The sequence below is a fragment of the Megalopta genalis genome, chromosome 1, assembly GCF_051020955.1.
Source record: "Megalopta genalis isolate 19385.01 chromosome 1, iyMegGena1_principal, whole genome shotgun sequence".
Lineage (NCBI taxonomy): Eukaryota > Metazoa > Arthropoda > Insecta > Hymenoptera > Halictidae > Megalopta > Megalopta genalis.
In genome coordinates, this window is record NC_135013.1 from 40,684,493 (window position 1) to 40,709,631 (window position 25,139).

Here is a 25,139-nt window from a genome sequence, read left to right on the forward strand (position 1 = left end):
TAATAGCAATCAAACGGTACTATGTTTCGCCGTATGTGGTACGAGTAATATCGAATGTTCATTAAACTCATAGCTTGTAACGGTATTATACTGTGTCATGTATGGCGCGAATAATATGGAGTGTGTGTGGTCGTAGTCATTAAATTCATAATTGTAGTTTGCACAACAATATTCTGTTTCGGTATTGTAAGGCACCGTTCTCATTCATTTTGTTACAAACTACATAATCGGATGATAATTTGGCGAGCTTTCAATAAAAACATAATGCACAGTACAAATCAAATTATTAACCGCTAAACATGGCTTAATGATTGCAAATTCGCGAAGAAAAATATATTCGCTCAAATCGTGAAGAAAAATATATTCTCTTAATTTTTGTTTTATTTAATATAAATAACTTAATAACGACGCCCAAATCGTTGAAATTGCAGAAAAACAGTGTAACTTGTATAATTTATTTAAAATATATACATACATGAAATCAACTTTTTAACATTATTTTATTCCTCTAGTCAGATTTGAAGATTTAATACATTAAAACAATGATTGCTTTTAATTTAGGTGAATGTCTATAACGAAATTATCAAATTCTTTTTGGTTTTAATACAGTACTTCTAAACAGGGTTGGTCACATATTATATCTCAAATTCTACATTATTTACGTTTTAACAATAACATTCTGTTTTACTTTGTTCTAATAAATTATTTTAACATGTTCAAACAAAGTAACACTTGATTATTTTAAATAACATGAAACCAAACAAGATAATATTGAATTAATAATAGCGTAATAATATATTATATGTTATTATCTTGTTTAGTTTCATGTGATTTGAAATAATTTAGTGTTTATTTGTAAACAGTGCAATAATATATTAATATATAACAGTATAAGCATACATTGTATTAACATTAATTATGTTAATTACATTAACATATATTGTATCAATAATAATATAATAATATATTATATTATATAATATTATGTTGTTTGGTTTAATGTGATTTGAAATAATCAAATGTGTATTTTAACGTACAAATCATTTTTTTCTAAATTACTTCACTATTTAGAGTTCATTTGACACAATGTTTTTTCATTTGTTTCTTTCTTGATTATGCAGGTTTGCAAATGCAATATAGTATTATGTAATATATCAATATAATATATGAATAATTTATTTAAGTATTGTCGAAACCTGCTTCAGAAGACTATTAACAACTGCCAGTGGGTACAATGTTAAAAAAACGCTGCATACGCAAAGCTAAAAAATGACTTCGTACGTTGCTATCAAACGCGAAGTCGTACAGACGTCTACAGACAATTTGGTGGTAACCGAGGCGCGAGATCTAAAATCTTGAGAACGCTGGTCGTCGCGGCCGTAAAGGGCCTAACGATTTCACGAATAGTTACCGCTCCACCCTATACAGACCGGAGGCGATAATACTCGCGGCTATGTTCCTCCCGCTCCGCGCGCGACCTGTCGAAGCCACCCCAGCATCCCCTCCCGAACCCGAAAAGCACCCCCAAAGGGACGCGCGTGAATGCACTTTGCCAGCGAAATATTCTCTTCTTGCCGGCTGAAATTTATCGGCGGGACTACGTTAAGCCCCTTTCACGCGGAAAGCGGATTTCTTGTCATCTTCGCCAGCTGGAGGAACCCTTTTCCGCGTTGTAAAGAGTCGCGTCGATCCATGTCTCAGGATTTACGAGCGAAACTTTTGGAATAAGTACCAGCCGACGTCAAATTCGCCATCGGGGAGCGCGGTGTGCATTAAACGCGCGGCCGACTTCCTCCAATAACCTCCCCGAGCGAGATTTGATTGCTCGGTACGAGCCAACCCCCATTGTGCGCCGTCCTCCGTGGCGGAATAATTTTTTAATGAGTTCACTTTTAATTCTTGGTTCGCCGCGACTGTAACTGCTCCGCAAACGGTCACGCCGTTTCCGTTTCGAAACTACTTTCGGGAAACGCGATTCTTGGTGTCAAAGAGCTGCACCGGGTCTGCAGTTCGTGGGCGGTCGTGACCCTCTCGTAACCGCAGTTGCGCATTGTGCGGGTTGTTTCGAATAAATATTTATCTAAGATAATTATTCGAATTCACATTGCTTTTAATCTAATATTTTATTCGAATATCAATTATTCATTATTCGTCGTGAATTATTCTATCTATCTACTCGAATAATTCTTTATTCGAGTAAATTATTCGTATGGAATAAATTATTCGAATAGAGACTGTAAACTCATTCGAGTAATAATACGAATAAATGTTTCTAGGTAACTTCATAAGAATATATTTGTACGAAAATATCCAGTCGAGCAAACACGCGCAATGATTAGAGGAGAAACTCGTTTACATGACAAACCGATGCAACGTTTGAAAGAAGTTAATTGTAAAAAGTAATATGGAAGAAATAAATCGATAAACTATGAAAAAAGCACTTTATATTCTATCATTTTCATTCAAATCGATTATTTTACGCATGGATTCCTGTATGAATAAATTCGTACTCGAATGAATTCTTATTCGAACGAATTCTCTTAATCGAATGAATTCTTCTTTGAATGTGAGTTCTTATTCGAATAGAATCTTATTGAGATAAATTTTTATCTAGATAGATTTTTATTCGATTGGATATTATTCGATAGCGTCGAATAAAATTGCATTCATTAATCTCTATCTCTAAACCGTCATTTGAGTAAAATTTTGTCTAACTCTGCTTGTAGCGCGGTTTTCAGGTGTTTCTAATTAAATTTCTAGTAAAAACCTATTATAACTAAAAAATTTTAATTAAATTTCTAATGAAAATGTATTATAATTCAAATTTATAATGAAAATACTGTATTACTGATTAACGCTTCCGAGACTTTAAAATCCCCCATACGCTGGAGAAATGAGTGGGAATATAAAAAATTCATCCCTGGTTTTTCTCCAAATCGAAGACAAATTTGCTGGACTTGGTCATATTTTTTTTCTCGGATTCGACATAAATCACGCGTTTTTATCGTGCAGAGGCGTTTCACGCGTCAACTAGAATCGTGGGAGGACCAGCTTGTTTTACGAGGGTGGCCCTTTGCACACAGGGGGACGTAAACCACTACTTAATCAAGACGTTACACGAGAGTTCTCAGCCTCTGTTGCCCTGGGCATTTAGCCGCCCCTTTTAGTGCTATTGATCCCCGATAGATAAAAGGTTTGAAACTGTTTGAAAACAAGCTGTCATTCATCCGGTTTTTCACGAAGTCCCTGCCGTCGAATCAAGCTTCGCACTCTCCGAATCTTTTTTAATATTATTTTTGTTAGTAAGGAGATCAGTATTAGGAGACTTTTCAATTCCTTCAATCTGCATCGTAAATTCTCTCTAATTGACGCTCAGACTGTGCACAAAAATAAAGAGAGAGATACGATTATTAGAGCCTTGTAGCTCGTTTTTATAGTTGTTGACAATCGGTAACTAAAAAACGTGCCGCAAAACTCGAATAATCGTATCTCCTCTTCCCAAATTGTCTATTTTTGTGCACAATCTGTTCGTCAATTAGGAAGAATTTGCTGCAGCTAGTTTCCCCTTAAATACATAAAATCCGCAGTCCAGTAATGATTAATAAGCCGATATAATTATAAAGAAAAATCATAAAAATTCAAGTATTGTTGAAATAAATATTTACAAATTCCCTTCAATGTATTTACTTCGATCATCAGCCGAATGAACATTCGGTAGGTTTAAACGGCAAGACTTTCGACCCTCCTCCGAGGCGGCTACGTTTATTATTTCGTGCAAAAAAGTTTCCCATTCAGGGAAGAATTGGCTGCAACGAGCACCTCGGATGCAGATTACACCGTCGGGAGGGCGTTTCTTTTCTCGAAGAATACATTCATTTCGAGGAGGGAGATAATCCTGAATGTCGGAGAAGCGTCTTGATAAACCAGCACTCCTTATTCTTATCAGCCATGAATACAAATTAACCGATTCCAGGCGAAAGCCATGGAACCGTACTCGACATTAAAAGAATACTATCCGCATTTCACTAGATTATACAAAGCCGTCTATACATTGTTATTCATGCAGAGAAGGACCAGGATGCTGCGGATAATTTCTTTGATCTTCGTCGAGATTAAATATTTGTGATTCGTATACGAATTGCAATTGGATTGAAGATGCGCCATTATTTCTTAATATAAAAAAGCAATTTCAATATATTTTAACGCTGTTTCCGTTTCATTTCGATTTCGGTGGCGTTTAATGTAGTTATTCTCTGTAAATGTTGATGCTTTTTTATTTTAGTCCAATTTATGTAAATCAATCAACGAAACTTTTCATTTTTGTCGATACGATCTCGTATTATTTTCTCGTTTTATTTCCCAATCAATTAATAATCATAATTATTTTATTTGTTTTCCGGATATGATGTTGTCTTTATTCGACATAGTAACAGATTTTAACAACTTTTTAATACAACTTTAGATTTTTTAATTTTATCTCAAATTTAAGATCAATTAACTTAGATTTATATTAAAAACATATTATAATTTAAATTTATATTACAAATATATTATTATTCAAATTAACATTAAAAATATATTACAAAATAAAATTTATATTAGAAACATTGCAATTTAAAATTTTCAAACAAATTTAGTATAATTGAATTTTTCATAACAAATATATTATAATTAATTTCACCTCGTCAAACTGCAATTTATTCACGTGCAATAAATTTCAATCAGTGCAAATAGAAAATAATAGGCAGTGCTATACCAGAATTTCAAATATGCGCAACAAATTCAAATTAACGAACGACCTTCCGAACAGCATTTATCCTTGTCTCGTTAATTAATTTCATAAAAATGTAACGCATGTAACGTAGCAAGAAAATAATTGAAAATAAAATTCCTCTCTCCCTGAACGAATCTTCAGATTTTCGTTGCTTCAATTTTATGTTCCCGGTCTACGGAAAATGATTAGAAACGATCATTTTTGGTCATTACTCACGTGTAAACGCGATTGGCCACAAATCATTGTCCGACTCAGTCAGAACAAATTTCGGCCGGCTCGGTTTAATTTCGGGAAGGGGGCTGGTGCGCCGGCGAACTTTATCAGCGCACTAATTACGCGCGTCGTAGCTCATGTTTATTAATGTTGACTTGTGCGCGCGTGTTTGCCGGGCCGCGCGGCGTGTAAACGTTGCGGTCGCGCGATAATCACTGTATCCGCGTATTTATGAACGCGCCAGAATTTGCCCGGAAATATCTCACATCGAAAGAGCCTGTTCCGCAATAAACTGACAGCCGATTTCGAGCGGATATTGCCGGGAACCGACACGCGCTCTCTCGAGTGCGAAGAATCGGTGCATCATGCACCCCTAAACGTACCGCTGACGGACGAATTTGCGAAATCTCTGTACAGTCAGAACTGGCCATTATTCGAATGACTTTTGAACAATTGAATAATTCTTTTATGAATTATTTATTACCTTATTCGCGAATAAAACAAATGAATTTTACCCAACTCTAGTGTCCAGTAAACGAACACTCAAGCCGCAAGTTTGTTAAAATGATTATTCACAAATCGTTCTTTACCCCTTATCTCTAATAGTTATGAATATTATTTCGTGCTTTTGTCATCGATATTTAAGCATTCAAGCATATCTAGTATATATCTATATCAAGTATATCTATATCTAGAAAAATATATCTGTATATCAAAGCAAATATAATGTAACTCAATTTTTTGCTGGGTTGAATTAATATTATTAAATCAGATTCAATTTAATATTTTAATATTTTAACATTTCAGTATTTTTTCATCTTAACCTAACGTTTGAAAGTGGCTTACATAAAACAATTGTAACAATTTTTTATGTTACTGCAGTTTACAAAACTTTCTATTGAAATTAACTTTTCTAACTTACACCATCTCTGCTGTCAACGATTTACATACATATTATGCATACAGATCTGTCTTCCAAGACATTATTACAATCGAACAGGTTCTAATCGCTGACTGCGAGGAAACTGGTTAAAGGGGTTAAAAAGAAGCAGTTTGTATACCGGTTCCTAGAAAATTGAATTTAGATACTTGTCAGGGACATGGATCTAGAAATATTCTTGGATACGGTATTAGCGGCATTGAAACACTGACAGACCACCTAAAAATATCCCAATGCCCTGTAATTTATTAATAAATTCTACACTGACAATCATACCGAACAGATTGTTTAACCAAAGGGTAAAGCGTCGATCAAGATGAAAGTTCGAAAAAAGCCTGGAGAAGTTTCGAGGGAACGTGGGCGTTCGAAACGATTTAATTTTGCATTGCACCACTTATCACGCTAGCAACCGTGATAAGTTCGGCATACGATTTCACCCCTGGTGAACGTCGAGAAAAAACTGAACGAGGCTGAAGCGAATTTCTGGGCGAGTTTAATGCCGATTAATTGCAAGTTTCGGTGTTTCGGTGCATCCATCCGCGAAAACGCGGCGTGCCATTGCCAAGATTCTATTTCTATGCCCCATTCATGCCGGTCGAGGACATTTTCCACTATTTGCTGCTCGTTCTTGAAACAATTCGTCGGGCTGGCGATGGCTCGCGGAAAAGATTTGACTTTCAAATGAACGCATAAGAAAAAGCAGAGGGGCGATCCGGCGGGATCATCTATGAATATAAATTTCATTTTCGAGCATGTCAGCGCGGCAAAAGAAGCCTCGGCGCGCCAATGTTTATGCCGAGAGTAGTCTGGCTTTCGAAGATACAGATTTAGCATCGTGAATATTTAGATCTTCCCGTCGATACCATTGTGAAAGTCGAATTTATTGCATTCGTTTGCAGAAAATCGAATTAAATGATGCAAACTTCTTGTTTCCTTGCGCAATTGATTTATTGCTTTGAAATGTTGGAAACAGTAAAGCGTATCAGACAGCGGTATCATTTATTTGTTGCATAACTAGCTTTATGTTTTCACGTGTAATTCACTACTTAAATGAGAGGATGTACCTTCGAGATAATACTAATATTTTTAATATTTATAACAAAACCATATTTATTCAACAAATTAATGACTATATTACTTTCGTAGCGTGTGTTACAACAACACGTTATTCAACTTTCTGTCCCTGTCTTATTGTAGATACGAATTTCGTAAAAGATCGTAGTTAGTGGTGTTTAATAGCTACAGGTAGATGAGAAGCCCGAGGGTTTGTCTTTGAATCATTTCAAAGGATCCGTTAATTACAGCTTTAATCTATACTCCTATAATATTATCAGGAACGCGACGTTCTATTATGCAACCACGATCCGAGATGAAGTAACTTTAATGTTCAAGTTTATGGTAACAAGCCGTTACACCAATAACTTTGCGTCCCAAAGAAAGTCGAGCTACTCTTTCAAAGGAACGTAATTGCCTTCTGTATGCCCGTTACTTTTGTATCTACGTATTGATTCCCAGGTTGCTCGCAATTTTCTTGTCTTTATGGAATTTTATGTTCTCGTTACTCTTAATGCTTGACTGCCCCAGAGTTAAACATTATTAGCGTTGCTTCGAATAAATAGTTATCTAAAAGAATTGTTCGAATTGTTTTCGAATAAATATTTATCTAAAATAAATTATTCGAACGTACTCTATTTAGTCAAATATTTGATTCGAATAACAATTATTCATTATTCGTAACAAATTATTCTATCTATTTATTTGAATAATTCTTTAATTAAATATTGATTTAATTTGTAATTTGTACTTTCATATTTATTATTTAAAATAAAATCTCACGTACATTTACTGTTGAATCTACATTTTTTAATTGTACAATGCACTCATATTTCTAATTGCTGTCAATCACTGTTTGAGGAACATATTTTTGTTTTAATATATTTCTTCTTCGCATCTAACAAATTAATTTTAGAATAATACCACACCGGTGACTATTGTAAACTATTCGCTAAAAGTATCGAAAGCCGCATAGTATTATTTGTATTGCATAATGATTTGTTGATATTGTGTAAATGGTAGGTACAAATAAATAAAATATAATAAAAAAGACGTTCGTATTGGAAAAATGAGACCTATCGCATCAGAAATGTCGGGTTACTTTCAAGCTAGTCCATAAATAATGTTGGTGTTGCGGTTCAACGCAGGTAATCGAGAATTACAACGACCGTCACCATCAGTACCGCAGGGTCAAGTAGCTATAAACCGGTGTTCTTGGACACCTGCACATCACGTGCAAATAAATTTCACGTTTATTATCCAGCAGTCAATGTTCGCAGGAATCCAAAGACAGCGCACACAATTTTTTCCTAGCGAAGAATTCCTTTTCCAGCCAACGAGCACGTAGCTAATGGAACCGCGAACGTTATTATATTTGAATAATGCATATATTTAAAAATATGAGCAACGTTCGAACGGTTAAAGGAGACAAACTTAACAGTTAATAACAAAACTTAACATTTAATTTCCTGAAAGTCTCAAGTATACATAGAATATTATGTAAAGGTGATTTCTCAAAACTTTTACATTCAGTGAAATTATTTATAACTATTAGACTGCGGATTTTATGGATTTATGGCGAAATTGAATAGTCGCAATTTGAAATAGTAAAAATGTTAAAAGAATTTATAATTCTTAAAGAAAAAAATAAAGTTTTATTTCTGCAATTCTGTTTCTTGCAATTGATGCAGATAACTTTTATTTTGCATAAAAATCCGCAGTGTAATAATTATATCTGAAAAAGTTCGGCGAACTTTTATTTATTTTCATACACCTCAATGTAGCCGCACCCACCGCTTATAGCAAGCATACATCAAATCTTGTTATATTTATTAATGGCTGTAATATTGCCGTAAGTGCCTAATTCTGTCATCATATCGCATCTACTTCCAACTAGTTCAGCTATATTAAGTTATCAAAGAGCATTTTGCGGTGACGAATAAAGGACCATCCACACAAGCATCACGACTGAGAGCTGTAATAAACGAAGACTACGTATGTAGCAGATCGAAGAGATTAAGAAATTCTATTTGTATGAAATATGAATATAAAATAAATGCAAATAATTATAACTTGAGATACAATAGTCTATATCTTGCAAAGTGGAAGTAGTTAAGAAGCGAGGTGAAAGGACAAGATAGCTTTCTATCTTAACAATCATTCCAGTTCTAATTGGTAACATGAGAAAGGTCAGCTATTTGACTTCAATGGAATGCGATAATAATAACATGTTTCTATACTAATCTATTACATTCTATTGAATGGAATAGTATCGTAAAACAAGGTTCTATTAACATTATTATTTCAATTACTATATTTCCCTATATCATAATCACTTTACTAGGAACTTCTTTCTCGAGTTATGCAAGTATTATACTTCGCTTATTCAAAACAAAACTGCAAAACTGAGATTAAAAAATAAAAGAGAATTCATCCATTTGAAAAATGAATATAATATTTTGATTAATTCTTACTGTATCTTGAGCATGACAACAAACGAAAAATGTAACTTTCACAATAACGGAAATAAAATAAATTACTCCGAGTGTTTCAAGTTACTGTCTAGAATAAAATCGATTTAAAAAGTTCAAACATGTATCATCACTGCCATCATTGAAATGTCAGTGGTTTCAAGTTGGACGTAATTGGGTATACATTACTGTTACTGCAAAACAAGAATATCTTCGCCGTGGGAAGATCGTAGGAAGATCATCTTCCAGATCATTTCAATATCCTGTTCAATACGTATACTCCTTTCATCCCACCTATAACCCGCATATAAAACTGAAGTAGCCATGCGATAACATTTATACAGGTTGTACATCTAACTCGACAATGAATCTCGGTTGCATTATTAATTGTCATCAAAACAGCCATCTATCCCCAACACTTAAGAATCCAATATTTTTGACTAGAATATTCATTCTAGGAAAACTGAAATTGAAAATATTATTGTTTTCTAAAAATCTAAATGCTCACATGTATTTCATAAAGTGGCGTTTTGAAAATGATCGTGTGAGTCTCTGTTACATCTACAGCAGTCGTCAGAGACTTCATTTGTCCTCAATGCTTAAGAAACAAATCTCCCTTATCAGAAAATTTTTTCTAGGAAAATTGAATAAATAATGTTATGCTTGGAACAAACGTTTATTAAATAATATCAAAATTCAGGTAACTTTTGTTATATCGTAAAAGTGAAAAATCCATTTTTAATGAAGAAATATAATTCATAAATGTAGTTTATAGTACCTTGCAACAAACGTTTATTAAGTAATATGAAAATTCAGCAAATAATATAAATGCTCTCACATGTTTCATAAATTTTCCATAAATACAGCAATGTCTGCAATAACATTATAAATGTAATTTATCATTCTAAAATGTAAAACAAGATTGAATCCAAGAATGTAATTACTTACTTTTAAGGATTACTTACTTCCAAGATATAATAATAGATCCATAAGTTCTTTTTACAATACGCGCGTTTGATGATGTTAGCCAGTTTTAATCTTTTGGTTGGTGCACTATTGTCCAAGCTTTTGCAAGTAAAAAAAAATTAATTATTTCAATTGCTACACAAATTGTCTTTGATGATTCGCCATTCAAGTGCAAAGGATTCTGATTTAACCAGCTTTTTTTCTAGAAATCTTCCTCATGAATCAGACTCATCGAAGTAGGACAGAGAATTAATGACAATTTTACAATATTGCAGAATTATTTAAGACAGTTCGCTTTAATTTAAAACGAGCTTGCCTGCCTCCGCCTCCACCTCCAGGCACAGTTCTTTCTTCCTGGTAGTCGAAGATTAATCGATAGCTTTTTTCCAGCCCGAGGCGTCCAGCCAGGTCCGTTAACGTCTCGACCATTTGTTTCGAGATTAAGATCACGTTCTCCGGACGCTTCAATCGCAGAATACAAGCTGGGATACGCGGACACAGCAATTTGCTGCACGCTGCTTGCCCAGAGGGAAATCACCGAGCTTGTGTATACGTTATACGCGCGGCCAACGGGGATGATAGTGTGCAAGCCGTAGTAACGGGGAGGTGTTAATAGCTGGAGGTAGTACCGACGTGAGCTCGGTACTTAATATGATTGACAGCACGAATGAGTAATTAACAACCGAGTCGCTTTCATGTGCAACCCGCGCGACTCGGCGACGCGCGGATGGGGGTGCGTTCGCCGCGACTCGCTTCTATAACGCGGTTATCCTAAGTTTAATTACTCTAACAGATATTTTAGGAACGCTGATAATGCTCGGTCGCGCGTGCTCGCGACACCCGATGTAAACTGCCAACTATTTCCTGAAGAATGCCTCGCGCCTGCAGAAATTAATCTGCGACTGCGTCGAATTCTGTTTCTTTTATACTAACAAGGGAACATCGGCAACTCGGAAAATTCCAAGAGATCTGCAACTTTGCAGAAATGTAGTTCAAGTGATCCTAAAAACGAAACAATTTTCAAAGTATTCTATAAAACAGTCCTTGAGGTGAAAACAACCCCGCAGAGATATTACGAATTTCTTTATTATTGTCAACGTTTTTCCAAAACGGTATAAGAGCTTTAAAAATGGTTGCATACAAAGTTTTATTGTATTTTGTGCTCTATAATGTGGCTGTGAGTAATTGAGAGCAAGAACTTTTGTTTCAATTTAGTTCAACAAATCCATTCTAGTGAAGTTTATATACAAGATTAAGTTTTAAAACCAGTCCTCTCACTTCAACCATGCGGTTTTATTTACGGCTATTATTTTAGTCATTTTTTAAAAGAAAAATAATATTTACATTTATTGTACGTCTATAGTTTCTTCAATGATTAAATATAGATATCAACAGAATATATATAGAATTTTATTCAATTTTATTAGAAAGGATTGATACCTAACAGACCTTGTTTGAAATATTCGCAACCAGCCTGTGACTCGATATTATAATTCAAGGGCTTAATCAAAAACAAAAGCGTTTGATTTTTATTCTTTACTGGATGAACCAAGAAAATTTAACCTTAAAGGACGAAGATTTTGTGAAGTATTAAGAACAATTTCCTCAGAGAACTTGATCATCTATCACAGTAAGTAATCAAAAATGTGAATGATATATCCCTGATATTTGGTACGTATGTACATAAGCAAATTATATGTTTACAATTACTAAAGTAAGATTTAAAAACATAAAATTTAAAGGAATTCACTGTAAATATAAAAGTGTATGAACACTGTAGTGTTCATAATACTCACAAGTGTACGATTATATGCACTTTGGTCTAAATCAAAATAATTCATTCTTTTATCTTTGATTTTTGTATTTTTTTAATGTTTATGTTAGTAGGTTTATAGTTAATGAGATTTACAGGGAAACGATATTAGTATAAGTATAGAGGAGACACACCTATAACTGTGACTTTATAAAATGTATTACAAACATGTAAACCGGAAGTCATCCTAAACCTAAGCTTTGTAGAGAAGGATAACAATAAATAAATATATATAAATATAAATTTCTAAGTTTTAGATCTTTATGTGTAGCAATAGGATCTGAAATTTAGAAACTTATTTTGGATTTTTCCTTTACACTGCAGGTACCAAGAAAATTTACCGCATTCGCAGATATATCAAATAACTAGAACCGTGAAGTTTGATTTTCCGAAATTTATATTCCCTGCAGTTTACCAACCAGCAAGGTTATGCCAAGGGTGAGTATTTGTTCCAAGGGAAGGGAGTCGGTTTTCCAGGCAATCGAGAAATCCGCGAAGCTTCGCGTCTCCTCTCGACAAGAGCGGAGGTGGGGTGAAAAGACCTTTTAGCCTATTTAACGAAGCATAACACAGATTCACGCCCTTAACCTGAATTTTTTCCTCCAATTACCTTTCAAGCTGCAGGTCGATATGGAACCGGAAAGAGTCCTGGCGTGATTGGTCACGGCCAGCAGCAAAGGTGTGGCCGTGATGAAGCTCCTCGACTTCGGCACGAACTCCTTTTGCACCGCGTAGCTACGCGTCCGTCGCCGAAAAATCGGCGAGTCGAGGAAGCTCTCGTCGTACTGCGGCATTCTTACTATGGTGCCTCGATCAAACAACTCGAAATTCTTTCGTTTGCATCGTCCTGTCCAATCGCCGTGATCCGACGCGTTCCTTCTGGTACTATCTTCTTCTTCATGTCGCACTTTCACCGAAGCGAATCAGAAGAACCCAATGTTCGTAACACCAGTGGCGTTTCCGCAGATTTTTCACAGAAAGTATTGATTTTTATCAGAATTCTCAGTAAAATTGTTGTCCTTCATCAGGTTTCTCTCTGAAATTGTTGATTTTTATCAGGTCTCTCACTAAAACTGTTGATTTCTAACAGACTTTTCACTGAAATTGATTTTATCTGCAGTCACGACGAATTTAAGTGTCCTTTCTGGTTTAGGCACAAATGTAGGATGCAATAGTGTTCGTTATGCAATTACGTTCTTCTTCTTCTTCATGTTGAACTTTCACGGACGCAAATCACATGAACTAATTATTCTGCAAATTTTTCACTAAAATTGTTGCTTTTTAAAAGAGTTTTCACTAAAATGATTGATTATCATCTGTTGCCACGTCGATTTGAGTTTCCTTTCTGTTTATGGATGTAATAACGTTGGGAAGATTTTGCTGAGAGACCGTAACAATTTGGAAGTGAATTCTGTATTGTATAATATAATATCAATAGAAATGATTTTAAATATTTGTAATTCACTAAAGATACGGTAGGATATCCTACAACGAATGAATGCTAGAGCGAACATTTTTTTCTTATTAAAACAAAGTACTACAACAAACGCGGGGAAATACAATCGGCCGTTTTATAAATTATTTATAAAATATTAATAAATTAAATTTATAGTATGTACACTTGCATGTTCTTATACTTGTTTCATTTCATATTAAATTAATCCTATTCTGTGTGAAATCATTGTATTCGGTTAATAATTGTGCTGTGGTTTTTGTAATTATATTCGATAATATAAATATCAATATCAATCAATGTATCCTACAACTAGAACGAATTAATTAGTTATACTTCACTGTAGTTTGGTATTATGTTATACAATAGCCGAGAAGACATAATTTACAATTTTTGTTAATAATAACAATCCACGACTTTTCCATACATTTTCTCAAAGTAAACAAGTCCTCAATAATAAAATATAGAGTGACTGATATTTCATACTATTTGTGCTGCTTCTTGCATTATAATAACTTACATAGTAATATTGGTTTAGAATTCTGTCATGAACATTTAAAAATCATTGCTATGAAATACAACATTGTCGCTTAAAAATAATTAACCGAAATAGGCTAACAATTTTACAGCATTCTGTCTCGTTAGTGTAACGTAGTACTTTTACGTTCATATTACATGAAATTAAATAACAAAGTAACTAATTCACAAATGTTTTCAATGATCCTTGCATGATGTAATTCAAAACTAAATAAGGTATAAAGTGCGAATAAATCAAATTATCTTGAATGTTGCAATTACATAATGATTGAACAACACGGGCTTATATTGCAGGTTCTGAATTACATCACTTCCCATTTAAACGACATAATTGCATAACTGATCATTCGATCAAAATCAACAAGTTCACTATACTGGCACAGACCAATGGCGCCTAAAAATCATAGCTTCCTTCATAAACCAAATTACTTCGTTAAAGCCGTATAAAGAAATTACACTAATTAGACAGACTATACACACCATACTAAATCGCGTTTCGCAAATCAAAATCGCGTGGAAATTTTCGAATTTCTTGAAACAGAAAAAAAAAGCCCAATAAAAAGTTATTCCGCTTTAAACGGTGTACGAATACTTTTTACACCGACTCTACTTGTTCTCGAATTATTTTTCACACTTGTCCAGAATGATTTTTATTGACTTTATAATTATTTCTCGTTGCCTCAGATCACTCGATGAGGATGAATATCATCGACGCTTGATCAAGAACGTTCAGACAAACAATAGATGAAATACAAGCACTTGATTTTCTTCACTTTCAGAAAAATATCGCTCGATATCGAATGATGGCAAGGCCATCGTTGACCGCTATCGAAAAGCGTATTATGAACCGCGGAACACGTGTAACCGCGCATGATCTCGTAGACAGTAAATTTAGCGAGCGATTACCAGACCACGCGGTAAACAGATAACACTGGTTGACGGTCGACTATTTGTTGAACTTTAATTCCAGCCTGACAAACTGGTCCGCGCGTAATAAATGATACACAATGTAATTACGTTATCGCGTTAGCTGCTACGATGAAAAATTACTCTCGGTACAATTAGTGGGTTATTTAATGGCGAAATCGTGGATCTTTAATGGCTCCTGAAAAAGAAACTGACTGAATACCGTGCTCTTTGAGAAAACTTCCCTCTGTTGTGAAATTTTATCTATCATTAATTATAACTAGACTGCGCATTTGATGCATTTATGACAAAAATGAGTGAAAGAAATGTGGAACTGTAGAAAGTTTCAAGGAATTTGAAAATGTCGCATTATTCTCAACATTTCTGTTTTATCTCGAGCAATTTGAATCTCTCTTGACATTATTTTGCAATTACTTTTGCAGTTTTGCATAAAAATCCGTAGTCTAATCATAACAACGATTATAAAGGCTTTTCTCATTTCCATAAAGGTCCATTTATAACACTGTTCGTTCGTGTTCTCTGAGAATGTAATTTTTAATTAAGGAAAGAGAAGCGATTAATTTTTAAAAAGAACTGATCGCTTGAACTTTCTGCATGAACAGTAGGTGGTAATTAAAAAATAGATAAGGACGTCATTCTACATGACATCAGAAGAAGGTAGAAGCGCGTCTTGTACACAACTGTAGACGATATAATCAATTTGCAACCAGGAATAGCAATTGATCGACGTTGTTAAAGTGATCGATAGTGAAATTGCGGATACGAAATGCACGGTTATTTCGATTATGCGAAACCGATGACAGTACGCCTAAAATAACAGAGCATGATACGTTTAGCGGCCTCGAGTATTATACCAAAGTAGAGTACCGAGGCATAGACCGCTTCCAGGATATCTATTTTAATGCGGTGGACGTTCCGTTACATTTTCTATCGCTTCCGTGTCTTTTACACAGTATCATAAGCACAGAATGGAGTACCATAAGCACTTCATACTGTCCTTCGATAATTAAATGTCCAATCGCATCGGGCACCAATACAGTAGCAGTGAAAAAACTTTTGAATGAAAGGAAACTCGTCGAATACAAGTTTCAAGGAACTCGTATCGAATTCACGAATTTAACGATAAGTGACCAACACAAATTCTAGAAGCACATTTCTGTTTTACGCACAATTAAACTGTTCTAGTAGACCAATTTTGATGTTAATTCGATGAATAATGTGCATATAATACTTTGCATTCATCCCTTAACAACTATTCCTTCGATAATGTGCATTTATTAACTTTTACTTATCCCTTCTTGTTAGATCGCATAAAAAAGTTCTAAATTTGTTTGCAACTGTAAAGTAAATTCGTCTAAGTAGCGTAGAATGATATAATTTTTATGATAATGAAGTCAGTTATAACGGCATTTTCTTGTTGCATTTCTCAAGAGTCTTCACAATAATTATCTTTCAGAATGGTCCACTACACGTCTTTGCAATTTAATTACGCAAGTGTACATACTTCCGACCGAAATTACTGAAGTAGATATTAAATTAATGAGTCGCTTAATTTTTGCAATCGAAAGATTGACTCTCTACTACGTAACTACTCAGTCTCATACGAAACTCAAGGGAACATCGAACCAGTCTAGCATTTCACTGTAATTTTAATTCAATTACGTAATTTATATAATTTTTATTCAATTACACCGTAATTCGTAATTTTAATTCAATTGAATCGTAATTCGTAATTTTTTGTAATTGTAATTGTACTTGCAATTACGAATTACATTGTAATTTAATTGATTAAAGATCTGAACTACGAATTACAATGTGGTTGAATTATTCTGTAATTGAATTATTTTCTAATTATAGTTACTTGAACAATGCAATTATAATTCTGCACAACTCTGGTTCAATGAAGATCATTCCAGAAATTATGCCACTTTCAAATCATAACGTTCTAAATTGGAAACGTGTGTTCTCGAATCTTTTGAAAACTGAAAGCACACCAGATAATTCGAATAAATCACAATGTTTGCAAACGTTTGAAAAGGAATTCGACGAGACGAAGGAAGCAAGCGTACCGACTATGCACTGATAAAAATGCATCGGCCAAGAAATAAGGTGGGTCGAAGGAGCAGGACTCCTCGAAGGCTCTATCGGTTTGTCGAACAAACGATTCGCGATTACTGGAGCGAGAAGTCTCCTCTCTGCCTTCGACCACCTACTATGGCTCCACGTCGCTTTTACTACTTTCGGAACGACACGACGTGTAGGTATAATTCGATAGCAGACCAGGAGGTCAATCGTGTAACTCGTTCCACGGTGGATTGAACACGAGGACCAGGTTTTTCTGGCTTGTTTGCTCGATCACTAAAATTATCGAGTTTTCTGAAAATATTTATACACACTTGCTGGTTACTTGCCGCCTTTGTCGAAGAAATGAAACGTGCCTTCGCCGGGACCGGCGGATCGAATGAAAGCGACCGATGAACACCAAAAAATACATGCGCTCGGCCTAAACGTGATACAGTTCACTGAAATGTAAGGCGATACAGATTGATTTTTCGCGACGGTTTATTGGCTTCGGAGAAAATATTATATGCCGGCAAAAAATTCTGACTTCGATTCGTGTCTACGATTTATTTTAATCTATGCGTGATCAAATGAAATATATTTGTACATTTGAAATTTTTATTTGAGTTTGTTTGTAGCAAAGTTATTTGGATGTTATCCTTTATCAAAACATCCCACAAAATCGAAATAATTGAATCACTCTTACACGAAACAAGAAAGTTATTTATCATAGTGATAGCTACCTTAAAAATTCTAATAAAGTACGATAAACTTGTGTGATCACAATAGTAATTAATCTCTGTGTCCGGTTACAATATCTCAATTGAACGTCCGAGTTTATAGACGCTTAAAAAGACAAATAGAATTTATTATCATTATTAGGTTATGGTGTTTATCTTTGTTATGGTATTAATCTTTGTTATTCAGAGATTATAATCTGAAATGAAATACAAACATTTGTACATTTAAGGCTTGTGTTCGCGTTCGTTTAGAGTAAAATTATCCAAATTGTTAATAGAAATTTATACATGCTTGAAAAGACATGTGCGATTAATATAATTACTGAACTATGATCTGTAGTTTGTTTCTGACAATGCGTTACTAGATGCAACAAATATTTCTGCTTTTCAGACTTCTTGCGTTTATTTATAGTAAAATTATTGAAAATATTAATAGAATCTACATGTTCATAATCGCTTAACAATACGACAAATTATTATAGTTATTAAACTATATACTACTTACAATAAGTCTCACACATCTGTTTGCGTTTGTTCGTAGAAAAATTATTAAAATTTTTGATAGAATGTCCGACTTCCTGGAGGTTTAAATAAACATATATGCGATCCAATTAATGTACCCAGAGGGCACAATTATTAAATATTTCGATCAATAACACCATTCTCCATAACCATTACTCTAAATTTCTAATTACTGTAATAAAAATTGTCATTATTAATTGCAAGTTACAGGAGCTACACACTCGCCTATTTCTTTTCTTAATACTTTAAACGAGTTGAATATTATACAACAATAATTTTAAATTCTTCAAATATTTTTACTATTTTCCATTCGATGTACTAATTATGCTTACAAATACATAACATCCGCAGTCTAGTAAGAAGCCTTCAGCATACATCGCAATTCGAAGCACATAAAAGCAAATTAGATTTTTTACTGAAATTATTAATTCTCATCTGTGGCCACGTCGCACAATTTTTTGAAATTGAATTGATTTCAAATATTTGTAATTTATTAAAAAAGATAGTTTGGTAACACAAGATGATTTAGAGCACGCAAAGGGAAATATACAAATTAAATCCGACCCGTCGATTATGGATTAATAGACCCAGTAAATCAAGCGTCCGTAACAGAAATAAGTTCTTCGATGATCATCTAATCCCCTTAACGAGTCAGTCATTAGAAAGTACGTATCAATTACACTTGTGGTATAAATAAAATCGTGCCCGAACAATTTTCTATTAATTATTAGACTCGACGGCACGGTTTCCGCGCGATCACCAGTTATTTAGCATACACCGGCGACCTTGTAATCATGCAAATCCACAGGAATTTTGTACCCGTCCGAGGTTCCCTGATTAATAATAATTAACACTGATGAACTTGCGACCCAGTTACGTTCGACTTCCTGTCGGTCGCAAGGCGGTGCGTTATTTTCGGTGTCCGATAGGGCAGAAGCGAGATTTAAGAAACGTTCGCAGGTTTAGCGGTTGCTCGTCGAAAACCACCACATACTAGTCGATTTTCATTATTTCGCGAATGAAAATGATTATCAAGTGCCTGATATCAGCCTCAAAAATGCGCACAAAATCAAAGTAATCGAATTAATGGAAACCAAACTAGAAGATTAGGATCGATCATGATGGATTGCACCGTAGCTCTTTGACATGCTAAAAATTCTAGTAAAAGTCTAGTCACAGATTAGTGTCACTTAACGTATCAAAATCTGATAAACATATTTAATTTCTTGTTAAGTAACAATGTGTTAATTGCCTTTTATATACCATTTGCCATCGAGATAATAATTCATTATTATCTTGCCATCTTTATTCGTTATTATTGATTTTTTTATCGGCAATCCAATAAAATTTGTGATAGAATCTGATGTTATACATATACATGAATAGATCTGCTTTCTCTTCGTTTCTGATATATATTCAAGTGTTCCGAAACCTTTCGCAGTTTATGCGTCATACTACAAGTGCCTCGTCTGACCAGAACTATTATCGATTTTATGATCATTTAAAATTATTTATTGCAGCTAATGCCTCATTAATACTTCGACTGCCGCGTCACCTGTATGTGGATGACGGAATAATTTGCTCGGATTAGAAAATGCATTTTTTTACGCTAATCTGTTATATCTCCGCAATTTTATTAGGATCTGCGAAACGTAACAATGTTGCAAAAGTAATTGATGTCATATAACTTGACTTTTCAATTTCAATTTGATTAAACCCTTAACGTCGAGGCCATATAATTTTTTTTCATATACTTATATTATAATAAGGTTATATCAATTTCATAATGTTAATGTTATTATTATTATTATTAATGTGCTCATATGATAATAAGCTTAAATTAATGTTATTATTATTATTACGAATGTATTCATACGATAATAGGGTTATATTAATGTTAAAAAATTGATGTCATAATACTAACGTTGTTATTATTATTAATGTATTTCTGTGATAATAAAGTTACGTTGATGTAATAAAATTAATGTCATAACTATAGAAAAATATAGGTCCGTATTTAGTACGTATGCCGTCGTTGAGGGTTTAAATAAAATACTTTAATTTTATGAAAATTTTGAGATTGTTGACGTGATAGTCAAAGTGTTACACACAAAATAACTGTTTTAAAATTTCTATGACAGCTTTAATTCCTCGAGAGATATTCTCCTTTGTGTCTCTCATCTACAACAACCCTGCGCAAGCTAATTCAAGACGTTAGTTTAAATGACTGATTATTCCCCACTTCGTCGAACAATCGACGCAGCCAGTGGAAATAAATCGCGACTCGACGTACGACTTCACCTCCGAAAATAAATGGCATGCGTGCGTAACATTTTATCACTGTTCGTTTCCCAGCCCCCGTATGATTTGCCAACCCTCTATTTTCCATGCAACCTGTCCGCATCGAAAATGATGCCGAAGGTAATCACGGCGCCGCGCACGTTCACTTATTTTCATATCGATCGTCATTGCGTGGACGCAACAGATAACAAGCAAAAACGCGGGAAAAAAAGAGAAAGAGGGGAGATTCGTTACGAAATTCCGCGCGTTGCGTAATTAAACTTCACGGGCCGAGAAGCAAAATATTTAATAAACGTGAGTCGTAATTAAACAACGCGCCCGGGTTTTTTTGCGGTTCCTGCGTGCTTCGGGCTATCCATTTTTAAATTTAACAAACCCGGTGAACTTTACCGGGAGAAACGTGTTCCGCCGTTTTCTTTTTGTAGATTTTGTTGTTGCAAGGTTGCGGCTTCCTGTTCGTGGGATAACTATGGACCTCGCCATGAAATATCTACGGAGCCAATGCGGCTCTGCGAATCGTATGAACGTCGCGAATATCTTTAAATCAAATGTAGACCCGATGGTTTGAAGACGGAGGACTATCGGAGAAAGATAAAAGGAAAAGAAAACGTGAAATAACTATGGTTGCCTTGCGGGCAGAGACAACGTCATAATTTGATATCGGATGTTTTCGTAAGTGGCTCTATGGCTTCAACCTCGATCTTTATTACGGCAATTAATTTTTAATGTACATAAGAGGCGTTACTATTCAAAATAGGAACCCTTCTCTTCATCACTCGAATATCGAATTCTTATTTTTACGGTTTTGTTGGGTTAAACATTTGTTATTTTTGTAATACGTTATTAGATTTTGTAATAAAATTATCATTGTGATTCGAATAATGATTATTAGTCCGATGTTCTTTTAATGTTTATGGCATGTGCGAATTATTAAAATGTAAGAAAACGTATAAATTAACGAGGTCTAAGAGCATCTTTATTTTTTTAATTCTTAGCTTTATAAAATTATGTATAAAAATGAGAATATGCATAAACAGCATCAATCTAATGATTATAGAATGTAATTAAAAATATAAATTGACACGCTTTGTGAAGCATTATTTGCTCAACTTGACAAATTAAAAATTATTACAATGCAGTAAATTATTAAATTATTACAATTCAGTAAATTATTAAATTATTACAATGCAGTCGTTGAACAAAGAATACAAGCACATCTGTTTGTAATTAATCAATAGACTGCAGATTTTATGCAATTATAGCAAAAATGGGTGGCTGAAAAGATTGAAAAGAACGAAAAATGTTGGTGTACAAATTTCAACTTATTGAAATTATTTAAAAAAAGAAGATATTATATAAGTTTATAATATTATATTGCATAAAAATCAGCAGTCTGTTTATAATGAATGAATAAATAAATAAATAAATATTGATATCATCAATATTTATGATTTTCTTTCGACATATTAACAAATTTTCCAATAAACGAAAAACAGCCCTTAAATTGTTCTACCTTTTTAAAACTCTTGAATTATGCATCAGCACATTCGATACATTAATTTCGCATGACTGTACTTTGATTGCAAAACTGGAGTTATTCTTAAATTATTCATTTCTGCACTCGGTGCATTAATAACTTGCTTGATTAAAATTTAATTGCAACACTGAAGTAATTTGTTGTGTCAAGACATTAGAGGTGCCTGCATCGAAATGCCAGTTGCCGCTGAAGGCAGCCCGGAGAAATATTTCTGGAAACCACAGCGCGATTTGATCAGCGATATTTTCTATGAGCCGTTCGCAAGAATCTGACCGCGGAAAATCCTCCGCGAGGGTTAACACGCGTCGTCTAACTTCTGTTCCGCTAACTAATCGGGCCTTGATCGTTTACTACGCAGCGTCTATGTTCCGTTTGCTCCAGATCAGCCGACGTGTCGCGATCTAGGTCGTTAAAGAGATCTTTTAATCTCCGTCTGGCAAAAAATCTCGATCGGTCCAAGGAAACGAAACGATGGACGCCTGTATTGCGATCAAAAGTTCGCGTCATCGACAAACATGCTTTCAATCTCAACTCGCCGACGTAATGACTTCCAAATACCCACAGACAGCACGCAAATTGATCTAAGCAACGATAATAAGTATTTTACAATGAAAACTTCAAGTCGTTGTTCGAAAATTTCAACGCTTATAATACAGAAGAACGATATAGTATTGCTGGGTACATTTGGAAAAAATTTAGAGTATGCTCATTTATGAATTTTCTAATTATTATTTTTAACAACATCTTTATCACTTTTACTTAAAAAAAACCCTACTAAATTATATCAACTTGGCTCAGTTTTCTTCGCTTCTATTAAATATATGCAGTGTTGAACATCATTTAAGTAAACATTCATTTAGATGATTATTTAAATAAAAAATTATTTGTTACTTGGATGTTTGAATTAAATACAAAAATAATGACATATTATTTATATAGATCCAAATAAGTTATTTGAAATAAGAAAATTTATTTTGCATTTGTAAATACAATTTTTTTATTTATCATTTATATCAAAAAAGAGACGCAAAGCTCTTCAGTAATAATAAGTGGAAATTAATATTTATTACACAATGAACGAGAAAGGAACAAAAATTACGTATCATTTGTTTTTCACCTAAATTCGAATAAAAAATAACATTTTATTCGCAAACCTAGTGTACAGAATATCCATTGTATAATATACAACAGATGAAAGAGAAGCTAAAATTGTTTGTTATTTGTCTTTCTCTAAAAACTAAATAAACACTAACATTTCATTTGTAGACAAGAAATAACTATTATTTGCAGATGAAGTATTAATTGAATTTGTAATTTGTTATTTATTATTTCAAGTAAAATTTGCCCAACTCTGGATTTATACAACACTTTCGACCAGTACTAGAAGGGTTAACATAAAAGCGTCCCGCTTGATGCAAAACCAAGCAGCAGCTCCTGTCACGTGCAAATAGATTTTTCCATATAATATTATTGAGAACGCTTTACTAAACGATAATATGTATCAGGACAAATAATGAATCGCTTGCCATTGACAAGACGGTAATTCCGATCAATTATGACACAATAACATTATCTCTCGCTACTTCCAGCTCCGTATTATTCAAAGATTCAGTAACTCACAGATTGATTACCACAGACGCGGTGCAATGACTAACTGTATAATTTTACACGTTACGTGATTCATAATCCCTCACTTTCGTTTCTCCGTTTTTGTCCGCTACACTTAATCTGTGAATTACTAAATCGCCAAATGCTTCGATACACTCGTTTTCACTCGATTTCCAATTACAAACCTAATATTTCATATGGATTCATTCACAACTGATCATTAACACTGTGAATCCTGTTCGAAAGCATCGAAAACGGATGCAGTTTTAAATCAACGCCCGGTTTAGATAAAAGTCATCGAGAGTATTCGCAGATCCGTCAAACTGTTAAGAATCTTTAAAAAAACTGTAACACCGACAGGTCCACTGTTCACTAGACCCCTAGGTCAAAGCGTATCACTCGATACTCGAGATCTTATCACTCGAGACAGCAATGTCGTCTCCGATCACAAAGAGATTCGAACGCAACTGGACACAGATGACTTCAGATCCTGAAGAACTGAGTCGAGCCGACGAAGTAACCGATTCTCCGATCGATCGAATCCACTTTGCGCGGTGACAGGGGAGCTTGCGCTTCGGAAGAACTTTTGAAACTGTAGCCCGTGGGAAACAAGTCCGCGATCACCAAAGTCGCCGATCGATTATGAGCACTGTGCGCACGAGAAGGTGGCTAACTCGGATCGATCGCGGTCCATTAAACGCGTCGACGTCGTGTTTGTTCGCGAAGGAGCCGTTCACGGGTTCGTGAAAAAAAATTAGCAACGATTCCCGACGGTCCCCGACGGTGGCCACGGCGCGGCGGAACGGTGTCTAAACGAGCGGCTGGTCTCCGTAGACCACCGAGCGTAAATCTGGTCCATACGGATCGAGTTCCAAGCAGATCCCGCGCGTCTGACGCGTGCACGCCGGACAGAAGCGGCTAGCTCGCGGATCGGAGGTGAACTGTTGTTGCTCGTGGACCGTCCACTGCAGAATCGGCCGGTGATATCTGTGACTTTGGCCGGGAAAGAAGGCTCGCTTGTCTATTTTAACGGGTCAGAGAGAGGAGCAGGCCAGCAAAAGTTTGCGAGAGAGGAGAACGTCCATCGGAGTAGGAGAGATAGGTGGTCGCTAGCGGGCAGAGATACAGGGTGTCCCAGCTTACGTGACCCTGCGGACCTCGATTACTTTCGATGGTATCTACGGATATGTTAATAGTAAGGGGCGAGCCTCGAGTAAACCGTA

General features: G+C 34.8%; 1 protein-coding gene and 1 long non-coding RNA gene across 6 annotated transcripts in view; both read right to left on the reverse strand.

Annotated features, from left to right (window-relative positions):
• C3G (C3G guanyl-nucleotide exchange factor) overlaps positions 1-24,884 on the reverse strand; it is a 129,857-nt gene extending 104,973 nt beyond the window's left edge. For 4 of the 5 annotated variants that reach the window (XM_076527834.1, XM_076527842.1, XM_076527835.1 and 1 more), the window contains exons 1-2: positions 24,102-24,882; positions 12,841-13,641 (exon numbers count right to left, since the gene is read on the reverse strand). In XM_076527834.1, coding sequence (XP_076383949.1) covers positions 12,841-13,024 — 184 coding nt within the window. In that variant the 5' untranslated portion in view covers positions 13,025-13,641; positions 24,102-24,882. Of the gene's footprint in view, positions 1-12,840; positions 13,642-24,101 lie in introns of all 5 variants that reach the window. The other variant, XM_076527837.1, reaches the window with a different exon arrangement.
• On the reverse strand, positions 8,422-11,502 carry LOC143261241 (uncharacterized). Its single transcript, XR_013035411.1, has 3 exons — positions 10,417-11,502; positions 10,230-10,323; positions 8,422-10,085 (listed from the first exon to the last, which is right to left on the reverse strand). It is a non-coding gene; the product is annotated as an uncharacterized LOC143261241 (long non-coding RNA).
• Positions 24,885-25,139: the final 255 nt, after the last annotated feature.